Genomic DNA, 19,798 nt, shown 5'->3' on the forward strand with positions numbered 1-19,798 from the left:
TAAACCCCAACCAAAGGCATGGCAGAACAGCTCTGTCTTGCAGGCCCTGCGGAAAGATGTCAAGTCCTGCAGGGCCCTAGTCTCTTGTGACAGAGCGTTCCACCAGATTGGAGCTACAGCTGAAAAAGCCCTGGCTCTAGTTGAGGCCAGCCTAACCTCTCTGTGGCCTGGGACCTTCAGGATGTTTTTATTTGAAGGCCGTAAGTTCCTCTGTGGGACATACCAGGAGAGTAGTTTGCACAAGTAGTTTGTACCCCTGAGTTATACTTATGCCATAAAGAAACAGGTTTAATATTGACACCCCACCCCCCACTAAATAACCTGAGAACTGTAGGAGAATTCCCAGCAATATCAACAAACTATGATTTCCAGAATGCTTTGGGAGAACCTATGATAACTATCCTGATAAAAGAATTTGTGTGTGTGTGTGTGTGTGTGTGTGTGTGTGAGAGAGAGAGAGAGAGAGAGAGAGAGAGAGAGAGAGAGAGAGAGTTAAGTGAAGTGCTGTAGCACAGTGGTAGAGCAGACGCTTTGGGTACCTGTCTGTGACCAACAGAAGCTGTGACCAACAGAAGCTGGGCCATTTAAAAGAGTGAAATGGTAAGGAAGAATTATCCTCACCCCCAGTGCTGTAGTCCCAATCTAGTCCCCTGCTGCTACTTTTAACAATAACACCCCCCCCCCCCAAAGTTACCAGACTGTCCAATCACAGATTTCCCATGTCAAGTCTATTTTTGTCCTAATTGGACAGAGAAGCTACAGCTCTCTTGCCCAGGCTTATATCCCTTCATGATCTGATAGGATATTTGCTGCATGTAGGAACTGAATCCAGTCTCCAGTCTCTATATAGCTGCTTACTAGCTATAATGCTTCAGTATGAGATATGCTAACAAGAATGCAAAATAGTTCAGTTAAACTGTAGCACAATACCAAAAAAACATTCTTTGGATTTTTGTTTTGTCCCCCTACCCCCAAAACGCATATGCACATACACACACACTTGCATGACTCAGTGTCTTACCATGGCAGTGCCCTGTGTTTTATAATCCCAGATGATAATGGTTCTTTCCGTCACAGCAACAACACGCTTGAGCTGACTCAGGTAATCACATCCAGTGATCCAGGAGGTGTCCTGGTTAAAGAGAAACGTCGGCAGAATCAACCTCTTTGCTAGTTTGCAACCTTTATCTTTAATTGATGTCTGAAAGTCTCCTTAGGAATGATTTATGGAAAGAAGAATAATTCAAGGAATATTTACAGTCGAAGTATCAACTACAACTGTAAAAGTTGAGTTTGCCAGAATTTGGTGATAAAGTTGTGTTTATGGAATTACAAATATTGTGCCAGTGGAATAAAAATGTGGAAGTATTTTAATAATTTATAATATAACTTTCATAGTTGATTACATATGCATCCTAGCTTTTCAATATCCCTAGAATCAAGCTGAAATTGAAACGTTGACTGTTTCAGACATTTTGTAGTTGCCTGCATCCGATTATGATGGAAACCCTTTAACATTTCTGCGCCTCAACACAGCTATAAATTAATTTCATATCGTGTGTGGGTGCTACACAAAGATATATTGCCCTATGCTCTGCTATTTGTATAGAACAATTTGAAACGCTAATGGATTCTAAATTAAATTTAAGAGGCTACAGCTGTCAAAATTATTGCAGAACCTCAAGTTCTGTTTACAGCCTGTGATGATTATGAACCAGATCTAACTATGTTAAAAGAGAATCAGTTGCAATGGCAGAATTATATAATTTGTGTCCAAATGAGTACAGCAAGGAACCGGCAGGCCTGCTATGGGAAAAATGTTTATAATAAGAACATAGTTCAAGTAATATGATCACCTGGGGAATGCAGTCAGAAGAGAAAATTATGCTGCCTCATAATCAAGAGCAGGGAAGAGAAGTTATCCTAATGAATCGATTTATTACTCACTGTTGTGCCAGCAGCAGCTGTTGGACATTAAATACAATAATCTCTAACTAGCAAGCTCAACTCTCTTCAAACAACCTGGCAGCAGTTAGTCCCCAGATAAATGATGCACCTAATCTGATGGAACCTCTCTCTGTCTTCAGACGCCTATTATCTCCAAACGGGATTAGCAGCACAGCATCAAAAGTTTGTGGTAGTTTAGATGGGTTTTCTGAACCAAAATGGCAAAAAGGTGTTCCAAAAGGGAACGTGCAGTGCATTCTTCATTGTAGTGATGGGGAAAATCTATACGGTGAATGAATGGATGATGCGAAGGTGGACTCCCTTTGTAGTAGCGGGAATAGCCCTGACACAATATGGCAACTACATTACCTGTATAGTTATGTGTACATTTCAGTTAAGTTTGGTTTCTCAGCATTTTGGTAACAAAAAAGAAACACAGCTGCATAACTCATACTGTTTAAAATGAGATAACTTTGTTTGTATGTGTGTAAATGCACAGATCTGTATCTCTCCCCCCCCCCCATATACAAAAGTAGAGAGTCTTTCATCATTGGTACCATGATTTTTAATAAATAACTACTTGGTAGTCTTTGAACAAGTCACTTGCATGTTTACTCAGAATTGTTCAGTGGACTTACTCCCAAGGAAGTACATGTAACATTGCAGCCACACTTTCCTAAACTGCAGGAAGTTGTTGTCAGAACACAATCAAGTTTTCAAGAAATGTGGTCAGTGCCTTGTCCAAGCTTTTTTTGTAAATTAAAGATGGATGAGTAACTACCAAAGTAATCTTATTGCCACTATTTACGACTCAAAAAATAGGTTTGATTTCATGAATTACATCATAATAATATATAATATAATAATTTATTATGTATACCCCACCCATCTGGCTGGGTTTCCCCAGCCACTCTGGGTGGTTTCCAACAGAACACTAAAATACAATAACCTATTAAACATTAAAAGCTTCCCTAAACAGGGCTGCCTTCAGATGTCTTCTAAAAGTTTGGTAGTTATTTTTCTCTTTGACATCTGGTGGGAGGGCGTTCCACAGGGCAGGTGCCACTACCAAGAAGGCCCTCTGCTTGGTTCCCGGTAACCTGGCTTCTTGTAGCGAGGGAACCGCCAGAAGGCCCTCGGTGCTGGACCTCAGTATCTGGGTAGAACGATGGGGGTGGAAATGCTCCTTCAAGCTTTTTAATCAGCTTTTTAATGCATCTTTTGACCTAAATATGTAAGATAATCATGCCATAGATAGTATTTTCATACTCGAATAGGAAATAATGAAGCTATCAAACCCAGCGTAGTTCACAATGCAAAATTATATGGGAGCTTCAAATATAAACATGTACAGGTACTTGTTTCACTTCACTGATGTTTAATTCGTAATTGAATTTTTGAGAAAAAGAGTCAACTTACGGGAATGCTTGTGCTCGTCAGGATCCTCATCTGGAAAATCAATGAAAAAATCATGGAAGTAAGTGAGATACAGTTGCAAGAAAAATAATACTATTTAAACTCAGGTTGGTGGCAACCAGGTAAGCATTTCAAGAACCAGGTAAGGAAGTGTGAGATGCAGGCACAGTTCCCTCTGATCCGCTCTCAGAATACATGTGTGGCTAGAGCATGTTTGCGACAAAATCAAAACCACGCAGAGCACACACAGACATTGTTTTAGTAAACTGACAGTGCCACAGTCTCATATACAGTGCTTCCTTGGGTTCAAAATGAGGTGCCCATATCAAAAAATGAGGTGGTTGCCATGGGCAGCATTAAAAGAGGTGGCAGGATTCTATACCAGTGAGGATTGTCACCAAAAGCACTGCATATATATATATATATATATATATATATATATATATATATAAGCTTGATTTTTGTCTTGCCTTTCTTTCAATTTGATACAGACAGGATATTAAAAATAATTGAACATGAAGATGCTCATTTTTAGGAATATGCACTGGAAGATGGCTGCAAATTTTCTAGTAACTGGTTTCCCAAAAAACTTCCCAATGGCAAAGTTGTTAATCATAAAATTGGCTGGTGTACTTGAAAGTATCAAAGACACTGCTTTGCTTTCCCTGTGTATTATTTGTGACAAACATCCCTGAAGCGTATTCAAATATTTGCAGTATGTCAAAGGCTTTGAACTGAACTGTTGCTCATGAAAACACATCAGACCTAACATCTGTTGCCTATGCTCTAGTAAGCTCTGTGTTAGATTACTGCAACACATTATATGTGGGACTGCCTCTGAAGATGGTTCAGAAACTTCAGCTGGTGCAGAATTCAGGGGCCAGGTTGCTCACTGGGGCAAAACGGGTTGAGCATGTAACACCAAACTTGGCCGGATTGCAGTGGCTACCAATCAGTTTCCAGGACCAATTCAAAGTGCTGTTTTTTACCTGTAAAGCCTTAAACAGCTCAGGACCATGATACCTCAAGGACTGCCTCTCTACAACCAGGCCTTTGGTTGATTAAACAATCTATGGCTTTTTAAATGCGTTTGTGGGATGGGGGTTGTTTGTTTGTTGTTGTTATATATACATGGTAGCCCAAAAGTAGGCATACAAACAAACAAACAAACAAATAATTTTTCTTTACTGATATTGTGAATGATGAGAGCTTGAGTAAAAAACAAAGAAAGTGGATTCTAAAGCAGTATACCAGCTTTTGGGCCACCCTGTATTGTATTTTCATTTTGTAGTTTCATGTTGTAAACTGCCCTGTGGTCTTTGGATGAAAAGCGGCATCCAAATTTAATAAACAATGTTAAGGGACTATTCACACAAGTGCCTCTTGTTTCAGCTGGGTTTCAACTGCAAAGAGAAACCTCCCATTTGTCAGAATGCTCATTCACAGTCATAGAATCAGAGTTGGAATGGACCCTGGGGATCATCTAGTCCAACGTGAATATGCACCTGTCCCATACGGAGATCGAACCTGCAACCTTGGCATTATCAGCACCACGCTCCAACCAACTGAGCTATCAGTTAAGTGGTTTATTCTCATGTGTGATTATATCCTTAATAACTTGCCAAAGATGTAGGTACACTCATACCCTATTCGGTTTTCACAACAGCAGGGACTGTTATATCAATGTGACTCAAAATTTCCGTGCAGAGCTTTCAAAAAGTAAGGTAATATTTTTTTGAGCTTTGGAAATGAAATGGAAATACTGATGTCAATGTGACATCAGTGGAAAATCTTAGGTAGCAGCTGGGAGCTCTCTGAGGGGGATTATTTTTTAGAGCAGTTCTTCATAGAACTGTGAAAGAGATATAATATACAGGAATACTGGATAGGTTTCCCCCCACATTCCTTCAGTAGTTCCCAAATGTCTCAGCCTTGCTTTAGTATTTAATCACCTGCAAGGATATTTTATTATCTTGTACATGCCTATGATGCGTATTGTGTCCTAATTAAATTGAAACCCTGGGTGTGTTTTGCTGCTTGGAAACATTACTGCATAGTCACGACATTTCATAGGCTACTTGCACAAGAGCTACAGAAGTATAAAGGTAATAAACAGCACATAGCCTCATATTTGTGCCTTCTGCCAAGGTAGTTTACTGCTGCATTTAAACAAAGGATGTTGCATCCTTGGGAGATTTATTAGCATAGCTTTTCTTCCCCCTCTTCAACATCTCACTTAAACGGGTTACAAAAAAAGAAAAAAGGATGAAATACAAGTGGTAACTGCCAACGTTTATGGAATTGATTATTTTGAGACAACATCTTCCAAGACAACAATGCCCATTTACACCACAAAGCGCTCATAACCCACCTACTTTCAGCAGCCAGAAACACCATAACCAGGCACTGGAGAGACCTGTCAGGAGTAAGCATGGACCAATGGTACCAAATAGTATGGGAAACAGCCCTACTAGAAAAATTAACCAATAAACTGAAACTGACATGGGGACAAACAGAAGAAGACACCTTTACCCCGGTAAGGCTCCCCTTTATCACATACACAGCCCAACAAGACAATGACAATAATCCACCAACAGCATACAAATCAATATGGCTAACCTGATCCAAAACACCCACCCACCCCACTCACACACGAAAACAAAGATCACCACAGCCAAACACAAATAAACAACCACACCCTGGGCCAACCCTAACCTCTCTCTCCACCAAAGGAACACAAGTGAACAGTAGAACCGGCACGAGCAACGCTGACACCAAACCCTACATACATTAAGCAAAATAGAAATATTGCCACCTGACCCCACCCATCTTCCCCCCCTCCACCCCTTTTCTTCCTAATGTCTCAACAAATGAAACTGATTTGTAAAAATGTTACATGGAAAAAATATGAGAGACATTACACATACTTCTGTAAAACAAGAAAATCTTTAATAAAATTTGACACATGGGTTTTCACCAGCTTACCAATATGTACATAATTTCATGACCTCCACATGCAGTTCATGCACGGTCATACTGATTCCCATGTTTGTACACTCCTATACTCTAATATTGTTTTAGGAAAATGGGAAGCTTCCAGTGGTAATTCCCATTGGGAAGGAAGGGAGGCCACCAGCGGGTGGTGCCTCAGCCCATGATGGGCAAATGTGGAGCCAACCAATCCTGATTTTGCCCACATTCTCCTCCCTTCTGAGTTCTGCAAGGGCAAAACTGAGACCCAAAAGGAAAAAGGCGGCAGGCATTGCCACCCATGGACAGGTTATAAACAAAAAGGTAGGCAGGTGGGGACTGATTGAGGGCAGAATGAGGATGGTGGGGTAGTGCCCCATTTGCCCTAATGGACCAGCCTCTGACAGAAGCTGCCTTCTCCCAAGTTGGATAATTGGTCTACCTAGCTCACTACTGCCAGCACTGAATTGCCCCTGCATTTATGACACAGATGTTTCTTCTAGGTCTACCTGGAGCAGGTAAGGAGCAGGTACGTAGAACTGCCAAGTTTTACATTCTTAGCAGTTTCCATCACATACTTTGAAAAAAATTCTGGTTACATCGTTGTTGTAAATTCCATTAGAGTTTCTTATGTCATCCCAGCAGGTCCCTCCACAAAGATGTGAGGCTGAGGTTGGGTGCCCCTTGTCAAAGCCCTTTTCCAAAATGCCCAGCTGCAGGCTTTTGCTATTCTCTACAAGGAAGGAAATGGAGGACCCTGCTGTGGAAATGGCTCGACTTGTTAGACTGAACCTGCTCCTCGAGACCTCAGCCATTGACCATCAAGCTTGCTCCTATCTGGATGATCCTAAATTTTTACCTGCATAATTCCCATCTTTGTCATGATAGAGTGTTGGGATGCTGAGAACTGGTTTCTAAGTCATACAATTTTTTGAACAATGTGTATTAAATGTCTGTGTAGGCTACTCATTTTTCTGAAAGCCTTTGTCTGAATGAGTGGGAAAGGATGGGTGCATTATGTTTTAGAAGGAAGAGAAAGCAAACAATATACAAAGAGCTTCTTTTCCTACTAATGCATCATCCAAACTAAGGTGGCCCGGGCAATAACACATTTTCAGTTTGTGCAATGGCCATTTACTTCAATTAAGCTTCCACAGAACACTTTCTAGTGATCTGTTCTTACTTTATTTGAATTTGGGCCTGAATAAAATATGAAAATTGTATTAAATGCCTACGTATTTCAGGAACCTGAAGTCAGATATCTTTTGTATGGCAGACGTTTGCTTGACTATCTCACTCATATATAACTAAAGGGCAGATGCATTTACAATTGTAATTAGCTGTTCATATTAGAAAGTGCTCTGTACCATAGAGAAAACAAATCTAGTTTACTTCAAAAATTACCTGGCTGGAGAAAACGGACAGCATCCCTTTTTGTGATGCTACTACTAAAAAATCCAGCTGTGGTACTTTCACTATGCACTTTATTACATCACGTCTCTTGACTCCTGCGAAAGACAAAATACATTCTAAAATCTGCACAACAAAACTTCTAGGAATTAGGTAATGCACATAAATAGTAACAAGGCGAGATACACATCTATATGGAATTTTGCCTAACAGACACGTCTTTGCAGACGAATTTCCCCTAATATAATTCATTTTAGAAATTTGTAGTTTTCACTAAATATATGCATTTTAGTACATGTTAATTGCTGGAAAAACTACACTGCAAAATTGTATGTAATTGTTTTGGAAAGCGCAAATTAGGGAGATTCACCTTTAAACGTGAACAAATAGAATTTCTCCCCCATCCCTACTTGTAAAGAAATGGTGCAGTCCAGAGGCAAGTATACCAACTCAGTGAGAACTAAACTGATTTTTTAAAAAATAAAAAAACATTTTTATAAACTTTTATGTCAACTTGTTTTTAATGCTTTATTTTAAGTAGATAATTTCTATTGTTCTTCATGACCTGCTTAGGGCCTTTTTGGTATATACCGTATTTTTTGCACCATAACACTCACTTTTTTCCTCCTAGAAAGTAAGGGGAAATGTCTGTGCGTGTTATGGAGGGAATGCCTAGGAGTGGCGGGGGGGATCTGCTGCAGTCGTGAGCAGAGGATCCATGGTTCCCCTTCCTTCCCTCCTCCGTGGTTACAAAGCATGGATCTACATGGATCCTCAGGATTTTTGCATTGGGCTACTCCAAACTCACTGTCAGATCACATGTCTGTGGCCACAGCATGAACCACAAAAATCATATATCCAGTATTTCATTTAGAATATTTTTTTTCTTGTTTTCCTCCTCTAAAAACTATGTGCATGTTATGGTCTGGTGCATGTTATAGAGCGAAAAATACGATAAATGTTGTAAAATAAAATACAATAAAACAAAATAAGTAATGGCTAAAGACCAGTGAGGGCGTTTACAATAGAATTACAAGCAGTTTTTGTCAAGAGCAGTTCATAGGTGAGTACAATGAACAGATGGTTGCAGCAGAGCCATAGAATGCATTAAAAATGTACAACATGGCATCTTTGGAGACTTATGAAAACATACTTTTATAAATATAAAAAAGCATCATGCTCTGATTTTGAACTTCTGCTATATTAACAATATGATCATATAGGGAGTTTCTTGGGTGCGACTTTGGTGATGCCAATGGAAGGGTTTGCTAGTTGTCTTTTGGCTGGAGAAAAATGCAACTCAGAGTTACAACAGAAATGCTGTGATTTAAAAAAAGAAAATCAACAAACTGTTTGGGAAATCTATTTTAATTACATAAGAGTCTAACAGGAACCCTTTTAAAGCAGGCACAGTTCAATCCTGGGCAGGTCTATTCAAACATAAACGTTTCTGAGTGCAATGGAGCTTTCTCTCCAGCAAGTGTGTATAGATTTGCAACCAGAAGCTGTTCACTGAATGGGTGGAGCCACTACTCTGACTTCCCGGCGGCGGGCTAATGTTGCTTACTGGGAGAGGAGGAGGGGCAATATATTGTTCTGCCCACATCTGATGACACATTATGCAGAAGTTCAATAAGGGGAGAGAACATTAAAAGATCCTACCTGCTTTTGAAATCCGCTGCTTTTTGGATACCAGGAAAACCATATTTTCTTCATCAAGCTGCGCAGCAAGAGCATCACCCTCCAGGATATAATATCCAAAGATCTAAAACAAGCCAAACAAAATGCAGCACCACACAATATTTAATGCTGTATTGTTTTTAACACTTGACTGGGAGCTGCCCAGAGTGGCTGGGGAAACTCAGCCAGATGGGTGGGGTATAATTAATAATAATAATAATAATAATAGGAACCTAAACTGCATTTAGAAATGATGACATATATTTAAAACTCTACATATATTTAAAAGTCAGTAGTAGTCAGATGATGGCTAGAACACAGGTGGCAGAAGTCCCACTACAAAGATGACTAGAGCACATAATCATCAGGGTGGTCCATTGCTGTTGATGTCCATATCAGTGTTTGGCACCCAGGACACCTTAGAAACCATCCCAGAGTTGCTTGTTAGGCATTTTGAGGATGAAGTTGTCGATCTCTGTAGCTAGCTAGATGCCATGACTGATGCATTCTCAAACAAGAATTCCAATGCTCCATCAAGCCATGTTTTATGCAATCAGTTTCAAGTTTTGCAGCTTAATGGTATTGACAGAGTGCCTGTGGGTATGTACCCGATGACATTACCTTTGTCTTTCATGGCTGATTCATGCTAGTTGGGTGGGGAGGAGGGGGCCAGCTCTGTCACTGGAGGCAAACGTGGCTAGATGTGCCTTTTGCCACCTTTGGTTGGTAAGGCAACTGCAGTGGTACCTCGGGTTACATACCCTTCAGGTTACAGACTCCGCTAACCCAGAAATAGTACCTCGGGTTAAGAACTTTGCTTCAGGATGAGAACAGAAATCGTCCTCTGGCGGCGCGGCGGCAGCAGGAGTCCCCATTAGCTAAAGTGGTGCTTCAGGTTAAGAACATTTTCAGGTTAAGAACGGACCTCTGGAATGAATTAAGTACTTAACCCGAGGTACCACTGTACAGCCAATCCTGGGTCAAGATAGCTCAACCACAACTGTCCGGCCCCACAGTTGGATTACTGCACTCTGCTCTATGTGCGGCTGCCTTTGGGGTTGGTTTGGAGGCTGCAGCTGATACAGAATGTCACAGCTAGGTTGCTTGTGGGGCAAACTATTAACAGCATGTAGCACCTTGCTTGTGGGATTTGCAGTGGCACTCAGTCTGCTACTGGGCCAATTTCTATACAGTTCAGGACCAGGTTACTTGAGACAGAAGGGTATTTAAATATATATATATATATATATATATATATATATATATATATGCTGCTTTTGCCACAGTTATATTTATCTCTATGTATGTGTGTGTCCTCACAACTGCTGCACTCCAACAGAGAATGTGATAGACTGAAAGATCAACTCTGGGTTTTTCCACAGCTAACACTACAGACATCTTTACTCTCTAATGCATCACTTCTAAATGCTGTTAATGCAAGATAGAAAAGTGTAAACATTGGAACCCAAGGGGTTATGCAGAGATAAGGCATGCATACTTTCAAAATTAGAGGAATCTTGAATTTAAACTCTATTTTCCAAAACAAGGCTTGAGGGCATAGAAGGCAACTGTCCGGTCACCACTGCCACACAGCACATATTGTTCAGGATGAAGTGTCAGGAAGTTGACCATTTTCCTGGTGATGAATGGACCAAGAATTGAGGCACAGGAGGGCAAGAGGCAAGGGCTTATGAAAAGCTGGCCAAAGAAGAATATTACAAAGAAAAAAATCTTTATGCAATCAAGGGGCAATTTTAGCTAACTGAACAATTAGATAGAACCCAGAAGGATATGCTGAGCTGGTTTCTCATGCAATGCTAAGTCAAACCATGGCTTAGTGTGAATGTGTGAGAGTTCAAGCCTGGAGTTCAAGTGTCTTCAAAGTTCATGACACCTTTGGTAAGGGCTGTTCTCCAACTGAGCGCTCGCAGGCCAGTGATTCCCAGTTGCCGGTGTTTATGCTACATTTTTTAAATTTGCCTTGGGAGGGTCTTTAAGCCTCTTTTGTTGACCACCAGAATTATGTTTTCCATTTTTAAATTCAGAATAGAGTAGTTGCTTTGGAAGACAATAATCAGGCACCCAAACAACATGACCAGTCCAACGAAGTTGATGCTGAAGAATCATTGCTTTGACACTGGTGATCTTTGCTTCTTCCAGTACAAGCATTAGTCTGCCTGTCTTCCCGAGTGATATGTAATATCCCCCCCCCCCAGAGACTGCTGTCTCCTTTTTGGGAACCTGCAAATTCCTTTTTGGGAACCTGCAAATTCATGCTAAGAAACAGTTTGGCTTAGTATTACATGTGAACCAGCTCAGCGATTACTTGACACCCCTTGGAGTAAGGAAATTTCTCTAGGCTGTATCAGACTGTTCATGGTTGATAGAAACAACAAGCAAGATGATGGGGGTGGAGAGAAAAGCTATGTTCCTTTTGTCCAGGAGTAAGCCTTCAGGAGGACTCCAAAATTAGGTTCCAGGCATGACTGAAATGAAAGTCAGACTCAGCACACAAAATATGGGATGGCTCATTACAGGAAGAAGTCATTTCAAAAGATTTCTAGTCAGTGTATAGGTCTGCCTTTGATTTACATACACAATGAAAACAGAAACATGATTTCAGTCCCTTGCGGAAAATGGCCATTGTCTTCAAAAGCAAATTTAGCTGTGGTTTCAGCAGATAAACTTTGAGCATTCTCAGCTATGTAACCAAATCCTAAGGGCCTTTTAGCATTACAGCCAAAGTGCCTTATCTTTTAATGATGCTTAACCTCCATGGCTAATGGTGTATTAGATGTCGTTTGATTTTCTTGTAATTCTGTATCCAATCTTCTACCATAATTTTGATCCAGTGTTGCACGAGTGGAAGAAGGCAAGTTCAACACAAAATGTTTTTAGCAGGCTCTGAAAAGAGCACAGTGAAGGTGGCTGCCTGATCTCAGTAGGCAAGGAGTTCCAAAGGGTGGGTAAGGTAAAGGGACCCCTGACCATTAGGTCCAATTGTGACCGACTCTGAGGTTGCGGTGCTCATCTCGCTTTATTGGCCGAGGGAGCCAGCATACAGCTTCCGGTCATGTGGCCAGCAGGACTAAGCCGCTTTTGGCGAACCAGAGCAGCGCACGGAAACGCCATTTACCTTCCTGCCGGAGCAGTACCTATTTATCTACTTGCACTTTGACATGCTTTCGAACTGCTAGGTTGGCAGGAGCTGGGACCAAGCAACAGGAGCTCACCCTGTCGCGGGGATTTGAACTGACGACCTTCTGATCAGCAAATCCTAGGCTCTGTGGTTTAACCCACAGATGAGGAGCAGGTACGATATGTCACCTGTAACAGAGCCAATTCCTCAGAATGAAGCAGTCCAGTGGGCATATATGGGGAAAGGTGATCTTGCAAGTAAACTGGTCCCAAACTGTTAAGGGCTTTATATATTAATAGTAACACCCTGAACTTGACCCAGTAGTAAATTGGCAACTGGTTCAGGTCCCTGAGCAGAGGTGTGAAAGGCTAACAGGGTTTGATTCCTTCCAGCAATCTTGATGCAGCATTCTGCACTAACCGAAGTCCCACATGCAGTTCATTGCAGTAACCAATGCACAAACTGTGTGAATATGTGAAACAACTCATAGTTCCAAGTCAGTAAGAACTTATTGCCAAGGATTGTTGTGATGACAGATATAGAATCTGTCTGCACAGTACATCTAATCCATGATATAGCAATATCAATAAGGTACAGAATGAGGAATCCGCAACACTTCCCTCTTAGCCTCCTTTCTTGGGCAAACCCCTCATATCCACACCCCGTGGATAAAGAGATCAGATCTCGCCTTCCCCTTTCTTGCAGGCTCCAGCTTCTCATTCCCTCCCCCTTTTTTTCTTACTGCTAGCAAAGGCTTACATGAAGAACTAAGCAAAGCGCTCTTTTAAATTCCTCTCCAACTCTAGAGAAGACAAGAAGGATTTATAGGCAAAAAAATGATTTAAATGCAGCTTTCAAAAGGTTAATGGTGTAATACATGGACCACTTAGCTACGGTCTACTGATCTAGTTGGTGAAAAAGGCACTGTAATCAGAAGCACATTCATCTGAAGAGAACTTTATGGACCCCAAATTGCCTCTGGAGCCAATCACATTCCACCTTATGGAGAGCAGCCTATCAAGTGCTTCTGTAGCTGCTTGTGAGCTTCATTGCCCTAGCCGCATAATACTTTAAACATGAAAATCAGAGGTAGCCAATGAAAGAACTCCAGGGTACAAGTTCTACTTTTTGCAGGAAAAAGCCGTGGTTTAGGAGAGCACTTGTAGAGTTCATTTTTATTTAAGGTTTATGAATATTTATAAGCAGTGCTTTGCTTTAAAAATGAGGTACCAGTGCTCTTATATTGACAACAGAATTGTGGATGCCAGCACAAAATGGCTGACATGGACAGCAAAATGAAATAAGGTGATTGTACTCTACTGTATACAACAAGCAAGTACTGTATGCCCAGATCAAGGGTAGTCATAGTACTACTCTATTCTGCCTTGGTCAGACTACATCTGGAATACTGTGTCCAATTCTGGGCACCACAATTTAAGAAGGATGTTGACAAGCTGGAACGTGTGCAGAGGAGGGCAACCAAGATGATCAAGGGTCTGGAAACTAAGCCTTATGAGGAACGATTGAAGGAGCTGAGTATGTTTAGTGTGGAAAAGAGGAGATTGGGAGGAGATAGGATAGCCATCTTCAAATATCTTAAGGGCTGTCACATGGAAGAGGGAGCATGCTTGTTTTCTCCTGCTCTGGAGGGTAGGACTCAAACCAATGGCTTCAAGTTACAAGAAAGGAGATTCCAACTAATCATTCGGAAAAACTTCCTGACAGTAAGAGCCATTCGGCAGTGGAACAGATTCCCATGAGAGATGGTGGACTCTCCTTCCTTGGAGATTTTTGAACGGAGGCTGGGTGGCCATCTGTCATGGATGCTTTAGCTAAGATTCCGGCATTGCAGCGGGTTGGACTAGATGACCCTTGGGTCCCTTCCAACTCTAAGATTCTACGATTCTACAAGAGCAAAGTTGGAGCAGTGCCGAAGATACACTGCTGGGAGTTGTGGTTTGAGACACATGTATCCCATAACCCTGGAGCCTGTGTGCTACGTATATAGCATGGCTGAACTGGTAATATTCTCACTTGTTGTTCGTAACATCATCCCCCTTCCCACTCAGAAAAGCCTCACCAAAAACTACAGGCTACTTTCCAGTGGTTACTATTCCGTGAGCTGAAGCAGCATAAAGTTAGTCAGCAGCCAGAAAATGAATGGTGTGAATTATAAGAATTGCCTTTATCAGCTAAATTCATGCGCTTCCCTGGAACATCAGTTAAGCAGAAATTGTCAAGAGTTCACTTTCCTGATGAAGTGCTTTTCATGGCCACAAAGCCCACTTCAGTCTCCTTATAAAAGGCAACTCCTCCGATTATTTAGGAGCTAACTATGCATTATTTCAGTCACAGAGGAGATGATCTACTGCGGGTGCAATGTTGAACAGATTGCAAGCCCTTCAATCATTCGCTTGAGCTGCTATCCTCCCTTGGGTTCTTCTTGTTCCATAAGTAGGAATGCAGGAGAAACTTGATCAAAACACTTGCAAGGGCCAAAAAAATGGTTCGTTCTCTGTGCTGGGACAGCCTCCTGCCCAAGAAGATAGCTCCCTCTCATCCTCACTGCCTCACTTAGTAAACCCTTTCCTGATCCCCATGGTCTCACCCTACCGACTCCTTCATTATAATGTATGGTTACCAGATGTCCCTGGGGACAGTCCCCAGATTTACAAATCTGTCCCCGGACAAAATCCATCCCCGGATTTGATTTAATGTCCCTGGATTTATATTTTAAGTGTTGTAGATTTATTAGTAGGGAATGAATGTTGTGCGGTTGCTCCAACGGCACAAGACACATCATATGGGGACTTCCAGCGAGGCAAAATGGCGGGCGCCACGGCAGCGGGCAGCTCCTGAGGCCAGCCAGAGCCAACTGTGCTACCAGGCTGGCTCTGGGCTGCTGAGACTGCCGCTGCCACTGCCAAGGGGGAACCGCTGACACACACACACCATGACCCAAATCGAGCCAGGAACGAGAGCGCCCAGCCACTCGGTCAACTGACTTCTCTTTAAAAAAAAAAAAAAAGTGTCCCTGGATTCTTTGGGAAAAAAATCTGGTAACCTTATTATAATGGCCTGGTTCGCAAGACACAGTAAACCAAAGAGCAACTTGCCATGACTGTGCTGGCTCCTGAGGAGGCACTTACATGGCCTTTGCTCCTCCCTTGGCTTTTAAGGTCAGTGTGGGACATCAGCTAAGCTACGGTTTAACTTAGCATGGTATCTTGTGTCAGTAGTAATAGTAAAAGTGTATCAGCATTCTCTTTCTTGTAAATGGTTTCATATGTGAGAATGCAGATTGGATTGCTTTGACTTAGGGTTGAGCTCAAGACACATTTATACACTGCAAACAGCAACACCACTACGTTTTAGAGCACAATTCAAAGTGTTGGTGCTGACCTTTAAAGCCTCAAACGGCCTCGGTCCAGTATACATGAAGGAACATCTCCACCCCCATTATTCAGCCCGCACACTGAGTTCCAGCAACAAGGGCCTTCTGGCGGTTCCCACTGCAAGAAGTAAGGTTACAGGGAACCAAGCAGAGGGCCTTCTGGGTAGTAGCGCCTTCCCTGTGGAATGCCCTCCCATCAGATGTCAAGGAAATAAGCAACTATATCTTACTTTTAAAAGACATCTGAAGGCAGCCCTGTTTAGGGAAGTTTTAATGTTTAATGCTGTATTGTGTTTTTAATATTTTGTTGGAAGCCACCCAGAGTGGCTGGGGAAACCCAGCCAGATGGGCGGGGTATAAATTACGGTATTGTTGTTGTTGCTGTTGCTGTTGTTATTATTATTATTATTAACACGTATCTACCTCACACCATTCCGTCCGCCCATCAGGATTGTTGCTAATCTTCCTATAGAAGGTTTTAACATCTTGTGGTTTCACATCTGTACCAAACAGCCTCTGGACTTCAGCAAAGAATTTATCGTAATCAATTTCCTCTGCAATGAAAGAAAAGAAGACAAAAGCTAACACATCAGCACAGCTATTTTCGATACTTTTCCAACCATCACCTCGTGCTGCAATCCATCATCATCAGTGTTTGGAGAATTTAGTTTTGTCTTCATTTTCATTTGGAATCCCTTTTTTGTCTCGTAATTTATGAAATAGTACAGCAGGGATCTTTGGCTTCCTGAGTCCCAGTATTAGAGAAAGTTTTGAGCAAGAAAGGGAGAAATGGTAGACTCCTTTCTAGGGTGACTTAATTCATTCTGAAGGGTAAATCCATTTATCACCCCAAATTCCACCCCTCTGCATGTACAACCGGATTACTTACCAGCATCTTTTATGTACAAGCCTAATCTTTCATCCCTTTTCTGAGCAACTGTCTGGTCAACTAATTTCTGAAACAGTTTCAGTAGATTTTTGAAATCGGCTCCATCAGGAATGTTGTTGGAAATATCATCTTGAGTTTTTTTCCTAGACATTCTGTTTCATGAGATGGGTGGGACGCAGCAAAATCTCCTTTCCACACGCTCTAATGCTCCTTGTCTTGTTTTCTTCTCAGTTGTATTCTCTGATGTTAATGCTTTGAGAAAATGCCAGCTGCATGAGCTGAAGTGTTGCTTAGGTGAATGAGAAGTGGTGACTGGCCTTGACATGCAGCTTCTCAGGCAGGCAAGTGTATGCCACTAACTACCTGATGTCATAACTCTTCATTGAGCCTCATTGGTCATTAGGTCCAGCTAGATCACAAACCACCATAACTGGCAAGCTGCTGAAAGTCAGTTCAATCTCCATCAGAAAAAAAGTAGGACAAGGAGGAAGCAAAATGCTCTGAGATTCGATTTATTTATCTCATGCAGGAAACCCAACCTTCTTCATTCAACTTCAAATGTCTAGGGCAGGGATCAGCAAACTTTTTCAGCAGGGGGCCAGTCCACTGTCCCTCAGACCTTGTGGGGCGCCGGACTATATTGGGGGGGGGGGAGAATGAATTCCTATGCCCTACAAATAACCCAGAGATGCATTTTAAATAAAAGCACACATTCTACTCATGTAAAAAATAATAATCCTGGGCCGGATTTAGAAGGTGATTGGGCTGGATCCTGCCCCCAGGCCTTAGTTTGCCTACCCATAGTCTGGGAACTGCACTCTCTTATTATTCTACCCTGTCGGAACCTGTGAAATAGGATATAATTGCTGGCAATTGCTAATGTGCAAGAAAAAATCAAGAGAAGAATTCAGGTTGTTTAAACAATGTATTTTACTGCAATGCAGCACACACAAGCAGGAAAAGGAGGTATCTATCTACAGCTAGATGGGAACCTGAGCATACAATAGGCCAGGCCATACTATGTCAGTGTTTGTAAAAAGCAAAAAAAAAAAAAAAAAGAAAGAAAGAAAGAAAGAAAGAAAGAAAGAAAGAAAGAAAGAAAGAAAGGAAGGAAAGGGTTCTGACCTCCCTTTGTCTCTTCAGCCTGGTCCTCGGACCCTTGTCTGCATAAAAGAGTCCACGAGAATATCCTTGCAGAGTTTTATTCTTAAAAGTCTTTGTGCAAAACACGACTGAACAACTATACACACCAGCACCAATCAACCAACCAACCCAAACACCAGCCTCAGCACCAAACTAATATTTCTCACTTATATATACAACTTGGTGCAGACCGCTGAGTCATGCTGACCAGCTTTATTCGCATTAAAGAAACAGCGGCCATTTTAGCCGTGACATACTAATGTGGTACACTCCAGATGCTGCGGGCTACAACTTCCATCCATTGCAGCCAGCCTGACCAATGATCAGAGGTGATAGATGTAGTTCACAACAGGTGAAGAGTACCATGTTGGCAACCCCTGCCATAAGCCATGAGGGGCTGAACAATATGCAGTATGAAGCAGGAAGAGCCCCATAGAATCCAGGTTCATAAGATTAGAGTATGTCACAGCAAGTGTCTGGGATTGCTTTGTCACCCAGCACTCAGCTGGCATCTGGAGAAATCCTGAAGGGGCAGAATCCTGGCTTGGTCTTATAGGACTAAGTAGCTTTCTGTGTCCACGGCAACTAACTATCTACCTGCTCCATCTGGTATGGCAGCTGAGACCCTACCTGCCTGTGCACTGTCTCACCAGAGTGGTACATGTGCTGGTTATCTCGTGCTTGGACTACTGCTATGTGGTCGACATGGGGCTACCTTTAAAGGTGATTCAGAAACTACAACTAATCCAGAATGTGGCTGCCAGACTGGGAGCGGCCGACAGGACCATACAACACCAGTCCCAAAAGATCTGCATTGGCTTCCAGTACATTTCCAAGCACAATTCAAAGTGTTGGTGCTGACCTAAATGGCTTCAGCTCTGTATACCTGAAGGAGTGTCTCCACCACATCATTCAGCCCAGACACTGATATCCAGATCCAAGGGCCTTCTGGCGGGTGCCTCAATCGCGAGAAGTGAGGCTACAGGGACAGGGCCATCTTAAGCATATCCGGCGCTGTGGTGCAAAGATCCCTCCAGTGCCCCCCCCCCATTTCCCAAAGTTGTAGACCCAATGGCATAGCAAGGTCAGGTGGTACCCAGTGCAGAAATTTTTTTGCCACCCCCCCCCCCCCCACCAATTGAAATTATTAAAAGAAGGAAAAATAAGATACTTACAGTTGCAAGTGTTATTTTCTGGATTATTTACTTAACATTGTGAGCATAAGCACTTAAAACCCATTTTCCTAAGTTTGTTCTCTGCAAATTTTGAAATCACATCAACTCCCAGAGTTGTTGGAGCTAGAATAAAACCCAGCCACCCCTCCAGTTGGATTCTGTCCATGGAACCAGTGAATGTGTGTGCTGCCTTCTTCCATTTCAGGGGGCTATGTGGGCTAGATGACCCTTGAGGTCCCTTCAGACCTACAATTCTAGGATTCTCTGTTGCCACAGGCAGAAAAATGTCTCAGGACAAACAAAATGTGTGGGAGCCAATCTGCATGGCTTCATAAGAAGACGAGACACATTCATGGAAGAGATGGTTACCCATGGCTACTGTCAGGGAACTGACATCAGAGTCAGAGGTGGAGGCAAGGCTCCCAAGCGATGCTGGAGAGGGGGCCAGCAACGAGAGAGGGAGCTCATCGGCTGGGGAAGGGAATCAGCGCAACACCAGTAGAGAAGGGGGGCAGATGGGAGATTCGGAGAGGGGTCTCCAAGACTCTTTGCCCGAAAACAGTGGGGAGAGCACAGGCACTCCTCTGCCCACTCCCTCCCTGTGCAGAAGACTTCTGCGCAGGGAGAGTAGGAGG

The 19,798-nt window shown here is 42.3% G+C and overlaps 1 protein-coding gene across 1 annotated transcript in view; it reads right to left on the bottom strand.

Annotated features, from left to right (window-relative positions):
• WDR64 (WD repeat domain 64) overlaps positions 1-17,195 on the bottom strand; it is a 65,786-nt gene extending 48,591 nt beyond the window's left edge. The window contains exons 1-6 of the mRNA XM_079969470.1: positions 16,846-17,195; positions 16,380-16,510; positions 9,406-9,508; positions 7,738-7,841; positions 3,367-3,396; positions 1,022-1,132 (exon numbers count right to left, since the gene is read on the bottom strand). Of these exons, the coding sequence (XP_079825596.1) occupies positions 1,022-1,132; positions 3,367-3,396; positions 7,738-7,841; positions 9,406-9,508; positions 16,380-16,510; positions 16,846-16,996 (630 nt within the window). The 5' untranslated portion in view covers positions 16,997-17,195. The remainder of the gene's footprint in view (positions 1-1,021; positions 1,133-3,366; positions 3,397-7,737; positions 7,842-9,405; positions 9,509-16,379; positions 16,511-16,845) is intronic.
• Between the last annotated feature and the right edge of the window lie 2,603 nt (positions 17,196-19,798).

This window comes from Podarcis cretensis (genome assembly GCF_951804945.1).
Source record: "Podarcis cretensis genome assembly, chromosome: 3".
NCBI classification, from domain to species: domain Eukaryota; kingdom Metazoa; phylum Chordata; class Lepidosauria; order Squamata; family Lacertidae; genus Podarcis; species Podarcis cretensis.